Source organism: Chrysoperla carnea, chromosome X (assembly GCF_905475395.1).
Source record: "Chrysoperla carnea chromosome X, inChrCarn1.1, whole genome shotgun sequence".
In the NCBI taxonomy this organism is placed as follows: domain Eukaryota; kingdom Metazoa; phylum Arthropoda; class Insecta; order Neuroptera; family Chrysopidae; genus Chrysoperla; species Chrysoperla carnea.
In genome coordinates, this window is record NC_058342.1 from 24,597,825 (window position 1) to 24,610,774 (window position 12,950).

The following is a 12,950-nucleotide window of genomic DNA, read 5'->3' on the forward strand; positions in this document are numbered from 1 at the left end:
GGTTATTCTTACCATGCATCTATACAAAATTTTATTTCATTCTGTAAAAAAGTGAATACTGAATTCTCGGGAAATTAAATATTTTTTGTAGACCTTTTGACATGTAAAGGAATTCGATCCAAAAATGACTACATATGGTCATACGCATATACAGGTAAATAAATAATTGAATAATAAATGAATAACGCCAAAACATTTCCTGTTATATTTTTGGGATAAAATAAATGTACCTAATATAAATTCATCTTTGTTACAACATATCTACCCTAGTTATATAATATTGATTTAACAAACAAATAACCATCCCTATAAGGGATGAATGTTATGATGTTAAAAATTTATTATGTGAACAATGACGTCACTACAGTACGTACATAAGGAATCGTATGGTGTTATGGGAGGGTGGTTTTTTATACTTGTGTGTGTGTGTGTGTGTGTGTGTGTGCAAGTTGATAATGCATCTGTTTCAACCTTTTCAACCACTATTTGCACAAACGGAGAGGGTAGTGATGTGAAGTTTTTACCTTCTCCTACCCCCTCTTATATTCTTCGTTTTATTATGTACGTTCATGTACGTGGTGTGAAGAGTACGTTTGATTTGTCACGTAGGCCACAGTACCATCGCTTTTTGCTTTAGGTCCATTGTGTATTGACGATCCGTTATGTCAGTAGAGTGTATAATGTATATTATTATATAATACACCGGCTTTCAAAAGTATATTACATCATAATACACCGACTTTAAAAAGTTACATCATTTATTATATCACACTGTTTAAAAAATTCACTGAATTGATAGTGCAATAAATAAGCCGGAAAATATTATCAAATGTGGAAAAGTGGTGGAACAGCTCCGATTTTAAAATTTTTTTGTGTACGTGTTCCTTAGACCTTTAGGAACATTCAGCCGCACTAACCTTGGCATAACAGAAAAAACTGAGGAAATTAGGGTAGCTTTCTCATCCCCAGAGAACTCCAAATAGTAACAGAGAAAACAAATCAATATTTCAATTCGAAAATCTTCTCTTGAGGGTTTTTGAGGTTACTGATAATGAATTCAAAGTTAAAAAGCAACTGGATACAGTTGCAACCCCATTAAAACTTTACTATATTCAAAATTTTGCTTCAGAAATCATCTCTTGTGGAGCTTTTAGGTTCGCTGTTCATTAATTTAAGGTCAAAAAGCTATTGAGGATGATTTCAGCCCCATTTAAACTACCCCTAGAAGTGTCAATGATAAAAAAATTGAAAATTCTGAATTTCACTTCAGAAATTGTCTCTCTGCCGTTTTGAAGTCGTTGATAATGAATTTGAGGGTAAAAAGCAACTGAATATAGTTCCAAGCCACCCCTAAAATCCACCCTTAGAAGTAACTGAGAAAAAATTTTTATTTTTATAACAAAATAGTGATGTGATTGACACAACCACATGGGCAGGTTTATTAGGTATATTTAAAAAAAAAAATTGATTACTTCGAGTCGAACTTGCCCCAGCGACCTATATGAATTATTATTGATTATAGTGTCTTAAGTCCTCCACCTACTGGGCTATCGATGATGGTTGTAGATTATCATATTAAACCTTTTTTAGGAAGAGAAAAGATAATTTTTTCCTAAATAAAAAATTTCTCATTTTAGCCACTTATACCTATGGAAGAAATAATAGCCATAAATAACTTTGTCATCAATTTCCTTGAAATTCACAAGTTCTTAAGAAAATATGTACCAAAAGTAAATTTTCACCTATTTAGTAAAAAACTTGTACGTAGGAAACCTGCTGCAAGTAACTTAAATAAGTCACGATTATCTTTTCTGATTATTCTTGTATATATTCTGGATTAAATAACTAATTTTTTCGTTTATTTTTGATTACAGATGGGTTTGCGAAGATTTACCGGAATTAAAACTGCCTTTAGAAAATAATATATTATGTAATTATGATACTCGTAGCTATGAAAGTATGAAATCGTTATGTGATCGATTTAATCGTGCAATTGATAGCGTTGTTGCTTTGGTAAGTAAAAAAAAAAATTAATTCTAATATATTTTTATCAATATCGAAAATTTATTTCCTCATAATTGACTGTTTTTACACAATCGATTAATTCCAAAACAGTTTTAGGAAGCCGCGATTGAAAAAAAATTAAATTTTAATACTTTCTCTAAATGTCGCTGAAACTGTTAGTGGAATGCTTCAAAGTAGCAGCAAATTTTAGCGAAAATAATTAATTTTTGAATTTGATGGATTCTTTAGTTTTAAATTGTATATATATGCATGCTATTATTATGATCGATTGCGTAAAAACAGTTAAGTGGAACGCAAGAAGATCAAAAATATTCAGTTGCAGTGATTTAACTCAGCCACCACTGTACTTTGAATTTGGACACATTTATTAAGCCCAAATTCATAATTACTAAGAGGAAATTATTCTAACAAGCGAAATTTACAAAATTAAAAAGAAATTTTTCGGATGCGGAACCCTAAACGTGCACTTGAAACATAGCTAAGAACACTAGCCATTAAATTAGCTAGCAAACGAAACAAAAAATCGAAATCGGTTCATCAGTTTAGGCTCTACGATGCCACAGACAGGCACACATAACGGTGAAATTTATAACACCTCTTTTTTGATTCGGTAGTTAAAAAAGAACAGTATATTGAGACTCAAAGAGAGAGTCAAAATTAGTATCTCGGAAACAAAGCGACGTGGTGGTATTTTTTTCTTTTTCTAAAAACATTACTTTTAATTCTCCTACTTTTTTTTCAATTCTGTCGAGAGAATTTTTTAATGTCGTAAAAAATAGTTGAAAGAACAGCGAGTTTTATATGCTCTGATCATCGAAATGGCGAACTTTTCAGCTGATTATCTCGCGATGTCTAGGACTAAAAATTCTACAACTTTGAGATCTCACAGTTAACATTTTTCTGTACTTGTGAAAAAAAATTTTGCAAATCTGTCGACAAGTGCTTTCATGCTGGAAATACTTTAACATGTCACAATATTGGCCAATTTTTTAAAATTTTAAGTAAAATTTTGTTGAGCCTATGTGAAAAGTTTATGTTTTATCCCGTCTTTTGATCAAAAGCTGGGTACGCCAATCACTATCGCTTCCAAAACGAAAGTTTCGATCATCAATCATCACTATTCCCAAGAGTACTGGATTCTTGCAAAAAAAAAAATTAACTCAAACTATTTCGTATTTTCCTTTTTTTCGACAGTCCTCAAAAAATTACGAATAGTTACCCAATATTCCTACGCTCCCGGCTGGTTTCTTGTATCAGCGACAATCCATAAATATCTCCATTAAATCAGGATGTTCAAGATATTTCAAAACGATGAAACACTTTAAAATGTGTGTTTAGAACGATCAAACGAGACTCGTGGCCCAAATTATAAAGTTTGAACGTAGTTTTTTTGGGCGGATTTCAGACTTTAATTAATTGCACTAATAAACTAAATAGACGCATATATTTTGACAAATGTTTTTGTTGATATTTATAAAATCAGGAAATAACCTAAATTTTACATTTTTAACGCGAACATTAATTTTTACTGCGATTATTAAAAAATATACATTTTTCTTTATGACTATGTAGAATAGAAACAAGAACCCTTTCAAAATATATTCATTTTTTACCAGAAATATGTGTTAAGGATGTATGAGCATGACAACAATGTTTGATTTAAAGGCTCAAAATTTGTTTGTAGGTAGTCTTTTATTCAAAGAATATGTGGTTAAAATTTCAGCTTAGGTATCCGTGCAAATTTTTAAGAAAAAAGTCATTAAAAATCGATTTAAAATACATTGGCTCTTATGGAGGAATCTCAAAAAACGACATATTTTGGAAGTTTTTGATAATTTTCATTTGGAATGAATGAAAACAAATTAAAAAAAAAAAAAACTTTTTAATAGAAAGTAAACATATTAGCAATGAATTAAAAAAGAAAAAAACTAAGTGTCACCGTCCATATAAGGGATGTAAGAGCAGAGTAGATAAAGGGTTGAAATTATTATTATCTTATTTTCAACTTTGATGATGAATTTTGTTATAACTTCATGAATGTAGACGAAAAATAAGAATAAAATTTTTCGATATGTGTCTTGGTTTTCGAAATATCGAAAGCTAAATGATTAAACAAAATTTTCAATTTTCGATATTTTGAAAATTAACCCAGATATCGAAAAATTTTATTCTTACTTTTCGTCTTATATCGTCAAGTAATAATATAAATTTATCATCAAAATTGAAAATATCTATTTTTAAATTTGTGCCCCCACTACCATGCTCATACATCCTTAAAGGAATATTAACGTATTAGATTCCAGAATGGTGTGATAAATAAATATTTGAACACTTGACCATTCGAAATATTTGTATTTTGAAAAATGTGCATTTATTTTAAAAAAAACACGTTTCTATGAACGCCCACATATCATTTAATATAGTTCACCGTTTGAAGTGCGCGCGTTGGCTGGCGACGGTCATACAATTAATAGTGTGAACTATTTTTTTTCTAACTATTCACAATTTATTTATAAACTATATATTATGGAATTTTTCAAATAGTATGAACAATTTAAAAAAAAATTTTAAGATAAAATGCTCCCATAAACTCGTAAACACCTCCCAAAAATCTGATATTGATATTTTGATCAGACTAAAACCACACTTTTTGATATGATTTCCAATCCACGAGTTGTACTAGAACCCTCCCCCAACGACCTAAACAAGCTACGGTAATTCTGAGACCACTGCATCTTTTTGTATTAACCCAGAGCTACAGTGTGGTATTAAAATGGTCTTTTTGGTGTTTTTCCAAACATTAAACTGTTAATATCTCGAAAACGAAGAAGTTTACGAAAAAATCACAAAGAGCCTTTTTGACGTTAAAGACCCATCGAACCTAGATTTACTTTTACTTGATTCAAAAAAATAATAATAATTATGGGGCTTAACCTCCGTTTCTCTGACATATACGCCTATAACAGAGGTCACCCACTTCATTATTTGTTAATCTTTATTTAATTACAAACATATTTACAATTACATTTTGGTGTGGGTGGAATCGGTTAAATCGTTCTTATCCAAGCGACGACAATGTGATCAATTCTACCGCCCTCATTTATGATAATTGTTCACAATGCGGCCGCCTGGATTCGAACCCGCAACCTAAGTCTAAACAGACAAACAGTCAACGACAAACGCCTTAGACCGCTCGGCCATTTAGGCTCTGATTAAAAAAAATGTCATTTAACTGTTACTGTGGAGGAGGGAGGGGGTATACAAAATTTGGACCAATAGGGTTTCTGACAAGATTCACAATATTAATCTATAAGCTTTTCTGATCAGGAATCAATTGGCAAAATGCGGTACTCATATTTTGCACACTCAACCCCATTCAGAGCCTGTTCTATAGTTTAAATTTGTATTTGTAGTTCAAACTGTATGAAATAGACTCTACAATAAATATTCGTATCTACGTATAATTTCAGTTATTGAGGTCAAAATAATAAGAAATTATTATTTACCCTTTAAAAGGCAGATGTTTCATTCAACACAACGACTTGAAAATATAAACACATTTGTTAATAGGTCAATAGTTAAATAAAAAATTGTTTAATGTTTTTTAAATTTATATCACTTTTTATACTGAAAGTTGAAAATTATTTTTTGAATTTGTTTATAATTTAAGGTATGTCTGTAAATCCATCCATCCTTTTTTATACCATGCATATATGTAATACTAGAGTGATACCCACCCGCTTCGCTGGGTTTAAAAGTAAAGATTGATAAAGATTGCCCCCGCTTATCCCTTTACTATAACACACGAAATAATGGTAAGGATTGTTTTACGCAGGTAAAATATAAATAAAGAAATATTTTAAAGAAATTTGCAATAATTCATAGAAAGTGAATAGTGATAAAATGAGAATCGGAAAAGTTAATCGGAATTGAAGTTTCTTCAACCTTGTGGAAAATTATTTCACAGAAATGTCATAACGATTTTATTTAAAATCACACTTTTATATTTTCCATTTATTGGTCTCTACAAAGTGGTTCTTAATAATGATACACAATGAACTTCGCAAATAAAATACACTTTTATCTGGTTAGGTTTGGTTAGAGTGGCTGTCCTGGGGTGGGACACACTTAGACCATAGGGTCCGTTGTGATACCGTGAAAGGATTGGCCCATCCCCGACCACTACTCCATGAACCATTTGGAGCTGTTTAAGAACAGCAGGAGGGCTTTGACGTCGACTGACTTTAAATCGGAGAGGTCGTCAAAAAGAGACTGGCTCAAGTAAGACCATCTCCTCATGACAAGAGCTGGGCAGTGACAGAGAAGATGAGACATTGTCTCCTCCTCGTCATCACTGTGACAGCTCCTGCAGTATTCGTGATACACTGCCAGGCCTAAGCGTTCAGTATGCTTGCCGCGCAGCCAGTGTCCTGTGATAGCCGCAACAACTTTGCGAACAGAGGCCCTTGGAGGTGATATAAGAACTTCGGAACGCCTGCGATTGTACTCAGACCATATCTGTCTTGTAGTACCACAAGTACGTTCTTCCCTCCATCTAAGATTGGCCTTTTTCAAGATACCTTCTTTCAGGAGCAACTTGCAGTTCGCAAATGGAACTCCCGGGTATTTATTAATGATTGTGGCCGGCAGCATTGTGCCATTTCTGATAAGCTCGTCGGCTTCACAATTTCCTGGAATGTCCCGGTACCCATACCAGGTTTACATTCACTTGTTCCGCCAGTTCATTTAAGGACGCACTTCAGTCCTGTGCTACCTACTTTATCTGGTTAATAATAGACAATATTTTCAGGCTCGTAACATTATTATCCTTGATGTTTTTGAACTCCATCAAGGCTCATTTTCAGGGTAAAACAGATGCCCTATCCATTGTCTAGTTAGACTCGAAGTGTTGTCATGAGGTCGCAATTAGTTATATCAATTCTCAGTTACAGAGGTTAATGCATATGAACTTCACTCGCTGTCTCAGTTATAGAGGTAACTATGATGATAAAATCGAAAGAACGAATTCAGATGTGGAGGTTTTCTTCGTCCCACTAACAGGGGTAATTCAGTGTCGAAGAGTTGAGACCTTAGCATGAGTTCCACTAATCCAGGTGCCACCAAGTTTCACGGTACTATATTCACTGAAGAAGTGAGAAGAAAGATACTCTTATTACTTTGTGTGTAAGAGTGGCTATCTTTCAAAAACTAACAATTTCGTAATCAACACTGTGTATACATGGTATTTCAACAATTAATTCAGTCAATTAGTTTGTTTTCACTTGTTTTATATACCGCGTTGTATTTTTAATGAAAAATATCATCAATAAATATGAAGCGACTATTTTAATTAAGCCTGTCATAAACATTGATAAACAATTGTATACAATCAATATCTTCTATAATCTATAATATCAAAACTGTCGTCTTAAATTATTAATGTAACTATAAAATTTGCATTTTATTCATTCATTAACTAACATTTTTCTTATCACTTTCTCAAATTATTATTAATTAAGATTAATTATAATTAACACACGCGTTAATTTATTAAAATAATAATAATTCTGAAATAACAAGTGAAAACAAATAATCGACTGACTTAAGGATGTATGAGCATGGTAGTGGGGGCACAAATTTAAAAATAGATATTTTCAAGTTTGATGTTAAATTTACATTATTACTTGACGATATAAGACGAAAAGTAAGAATAAAATTTTTCGATATCTGGCTTAATTTTAAAAATATCGAAAATTGAAAATTTTGTTTAATTATTTAGCTTTCGATATTTCGAAAACCAAGACACATATCGAAAAATTTTATGCTTATTTTTCGTCTACATTCATGAAGTTATAACAAAATTCATCATCAAAGTTGAAAATAAGATAAAAATAATTTCAACCCTTAATCTACCCTGCTCTTACATCCCTTATATGGACGGTGACACTTAGTTTTTTTCTTTTCTAATTCATTGCTAATATGTTTACTTTCTATTAAAAAGTTTTTTTTTAATTTGTTTTCATTCATTCCAAATGAAAATTATCAAAAGCTTCCAAAATATGTCGTTTTTTGAGATTCCTACATAAGAGCCAATGTATTTTATATCGATTTTTAATGACTTTTTTCTTAAAAATTTGCCCGGTTACCTAAGCTGAAATTTTAACCACATATTCTTTGAGTAAAAGACTACCTACAAACAAATTTTGAGCCTTTAAATCAAACATTGTTGTCATGCTCATACATCCTTAAACAAATTTTGTTTAAATAAATATTGACTAATACATCACGAATATTACGAAACATTCTCTAAATCGTAATTTTGTTATTTATAGAATTTCATATGTTTGTTATTTCTTAAAAACATTAAAAAACGAACATATATTTTTATTAATAGATATAGAAAATTTTTATTGTTGAAATTTCCTGATTATGAATCATTTTTAATGATTATTTTAAGGCACCTGCTTCTCATAACATATTATGTATGATTCCGTATACAAGTATTTATTTAAGGTGCTTGTTTTTTAAATGTTAGACGAGGCTTTCGAAATTGAGATATATTTTGAATGATGAATTCTGTGGATTATTCGATCAAATTATATGAAAAGAAAGAGTAAAATTTGTCAAGACACTTTTTAGTATGTAATTAACTCTTGGCGTTCGTACTTCCTTAACCATATCTTAAGGTAGTATGCAAGGTCAAGTTCATAAAAACATGCTCATATGCACATACACTATTTATGACAATAGTCATGTTACTGTAAATAATACTAAGATGTAGTGTGTGTACATATACACAATACACAAATAATTAAAAAAATAGTACGTGCGTTTAGATAGTCCTAGCTCCCCCCCCCCCCATCTCTAAAGCTTGCAAAATTGGTTTAGATTTCAAATCTCTACGAAATTCAAATCTCTACTCTTATTTGAATCAAAAAACAAAATATTTTCGTTTTGAAATAATGAATGGAATAATTACAAAATAATGGAGACATGACCTCGCGTTATCAATCACATAAAATCTTACATACATTAAAATACATAAGTTCTCTAAAATCGTAAAAATATTTTTTTGGTTTATTAGATAAGAATTCAGCTAAGGTTATTCGATTCGGACAAAAATCGAAACATGAATTTTAAGGAATATTTTCTGTTTCCACATAAGAAAGTCGTTCAAGAATGTAGTACCGGAAATATTCCTTGGAACTTCCTAAGTACCTTTACCAAATATTAGCCCTCAATATAGGGGCGCGCACGTAGAGCAGACGATCACCATCTGTGAGCTACATCTAATACTAATATATAATTGGCTACATTTAATATTAATTTTAATTGAGTGGCCATCGGTAGATTCTTTCAAGTATTAAAAAACTTCATAATGAAAAATACAAAAAACGTGATAACAAAACATAAACAATTAATTTTTGTACCGGAATGTTTTTCTTAGAATTTCATTCTCAATTTGCTCTTTGAATAAGATTACAACCACTTTCTCAGTGGTCGAGCGGTCTAAGGCGTTTTTGACCGTTTGGCTACTGCCTGGGAAGTTGCGGGCTCGAATCCAGGCAGTGTCAGTGTAAACAATTATAATCAATGGAGGCGGTAGAATTGATCACATTGAACGAAGTAGCCGATTCCACCCACATCATAAAAAAATGTAATTGTATAGTAAAATAAATAAAAATTAACAAATAATTATTTGGGTGGCCTCTGTTATAGGCCTAAGTCAGAGAAACCAAGATTAAACCCCATTATTATTATTACAAGCACTTTGGTTCGTTTTAAATAAAACACCCTGTATTTTAATATTAAATAATCGAATAACCTTAACATTGGCGCAAAAAGAAATGTACACATTTTTAATATTCCTTTGCGGTTTGAATAATTTTTTTTTTTCATTGAAAGAAAAAAAAAATAACAAAAAACAAAAATTCAAATCATCTAACGGTTTTTATATGTAGCTGAACTGTCTTAAGCTAGGTTCTTTTAAGTTAATTACATTGTATTGTCTGTCCGTCCGTTCGTCTGTTCTCATCATTTTAAGTAATCTAAGTGTATTACATACACCGGATGTTAGGTTATTTGATAATTGTTTTGTGGTCAAAAATAGTTTTTTTTTTTTGTAGTAATTTTTTTCTTGTCTATAAATGGTACGTTTTTTTCACCTACGGACTTAATTCTTTTTTTTTTTACACAAAACAAATGTCCTAATTTTTAAATAAAACACGAACTTTTGGCATCTGATCTTTTTCAACTATTTTTAATTCTTTTGTGAGATATATTTTGAACGGATTTTATTTATTGAAAAGTTTTATTTTTTGGATAAACGTATATTTTGACGTCGAACATTTTATTTATGGTAAGGGAGTATTCACCTCAAAAAAAAAAAATGAAAATTGCGACACATTTTCATTTGAAAATAATACATGATATTAAAAAAAAAACTTTTAACAAAAAGAAAACCGACTTCAAAAAAAATCTTTTCCAAAACAAATTAATATGCACTAAAAAGTAAAAAAATAACGATAATATAATGCAGTTAAAATTATTGTTATTTTTGGAGTCGGTATCTGCCAAGGAAACAGCTCTGACAGAACAGTTTGTTACATTAGCTTGGCTGACACCGACCCCAAAAATAACAAGAATTTAAAATGCATTATATTATCGTTATTTTTTTACTTTTTAGTGCATATTAATTTGTTTTGGAAAAGATTTTCTTTTGAATACGGTTTTGTTTTTGTTAAAAGTTTTTTTTTATTTCGTGATTTTTAGTGAATCTGAAGTACACTAACTAATCTTTCACTAAAAAAGAATCATCGAAATTGGTTGACGTGATATTGAGTTATTCGTCCTCTTGTCGTGCATAATGAATGCAAATTTAAGATTTTTATGGTTTTCTCATGGATGGCGTTGTCAGAACTAGACTTAAATGAAATGCAACCACACGGGAAGCACCAGCTTTCAAATAGATAGAGAATCATCAAAATCGGTTCACCCAGTCAAAAGTTCTGAGGTAACAAACATAAAAAAAATACAGTCGAATTGAGAACCTCCTTTTTTTGGTTTGAAGTCGGTTAATTAATTACACAGGTCTACAAGTAAAAAGCTGCTCAAGATTTTTTAAGTGCTCTCTGTAAATTTATATCCACTGAAACTGGGTAACATATTAAGAAACTTGGGCATCACGATTTCTTCCAAAACTCATTCACAATCTTGGAAATTGTCGGTTGATCATAACTCAGAAATTAACGATGAAAAAGTGTTGAATGAGAAAAAAATATTGATGCTACGAACAAAATTTTGGTATAGGTGTTCATAAAATCACCTAATTAGTCCATTTTCGATTGTCAGTCCGTCGACACCATAACTCAAAAACGAAAAAAGATACCAAGATAAAATTTTTATAGCGTACTCAGTCTAATGGACCCATCTTGTAAACCGTTAGAGATAGAACAAAAGTTTGAATGTAAAATGTTTAAATGTTGCTTATAAACAAATAAATAACTTTTGTTTGAAACATTTTTTCGTAAACATCACTGTAATTCAACGACATAAATTATATAGTATGTATTATATGGTAATATCAGTTCCGTGTGGCTATCTTTATTTATGGCGTAAAAAAAACAAACGAATACTTAATCAACAGTGTCTATACATGGTATTTCAACAATTAACTCAGTCAGTTGTTTGTTTTTGCTTATTTATTTTAAATTATTTGAAGGATATTTATTTAAATTTTTAATTATCGAAGAACTGGTTGTACAAAGTGTCAAAAATATCGAATAAACTTCCCAAAACTTTGAAGTAGGGAAACCCTATCTTTACAGGTACATACATATGCCAACAATGACCATTTTTGACATATACTGGGTATGATGACCGATACGGCATTTGAAGAATTTTTTCAAAATTCCAACTCCAATTACTGACATTTTTTCATTAAGGTAGTACAAGCGCCAAGGCAAGTTTAGATTAGACATTTGGTTGAAATTATTTATACCTTATTTCAAGATGATGAATTTTGTTATAACTTCATGAATGTAGACGAAAAATATGACAAAAATTTTTCGATATCTGTCTTGGTTTTCGAAATATCGAAAGCTAAATAATTAAACAAAATTTTCTATTTTCGATGTTTTGAAAATAGCTCCATCGAAAATTTTATTCTTACTTTTCACCATCAAAATAGAAAATATAAATTTTTTTGAATTAGTGTCCCCACTACCGTGCTCATACATCCTTAATTAGTCGGGCCCAACAGATTTTTTTCAATAATTTATTATTGTTTTAACTTTAGTTTAAATACTTTTTTTTAATTTCCACCCACTAATTTTGGAAAAATCTATATGAAAACATATCATCCATTCCCCCCCTCCCCTTAAAATATTCAGACTTATCCCAATTTTATAATTAAACTTAGTCCAAGTTTATATTTAAAAATAAAACCAAATCTTTTATCCAAAATTGATCTGGCGCTCGTATATCCTTAGAAAAAAAATGCGTCTAAAAAATTGACAGTTATCCATCAATATTTTTTTTTGATCAGTAAAATTTGATGAGTTTATGATTGACGTGAGTGAATCGACCGGCACAGTTCATCACAGTCATGATCGACTTCGACACACAAAACATAAAACATTGATGCGATTCGTAATAAGTAATAAATTTGATATTTATTAAATTCACATTGTCTGACATAAAATCAATACTTACCTTGAAGTAATACGGGTTGTCGACCTCAACATATAACACACCACTGTAGAGTATACTCAAATTTGCCATCTTTGTCATCATCATTATTTATTCATATATATCTATCTTTATTTTTTTTTATTTGACAGAGATACATAATATGTTTGGTATTCGTTTTAAAAGAATACACGGTGTCTACCAAAAAATGTATCATATTTAAATATAAACATATC

At 30.6% G+C, this 12,950-nt stretch overlaps 1 protein-coding gene across 1 annotated transcript in view; it reads left to right on the forward strand.

The window, feature by feature from the left end:
- Window positions 1-12,950, forward strand: part of LOC123302465 (histone-lysine N-methyltransferase, H3 lysine-79 specific) — an 81,711-nt gene that overhangs the window by 46,725 nt on the left and 22,036 nt on the right. Inside the window, exon 3 of the mRNA XM_044885377.1 lies at window positions 1,875-2,013. Within this exon, the coding sequence (XP_044741312.1) occupies window positions 1,875-2,013 (139 nt within the window). The remainder of the gene's footprint in view (window positions 1-1,874; window positions 2,014-12,950) is intronic.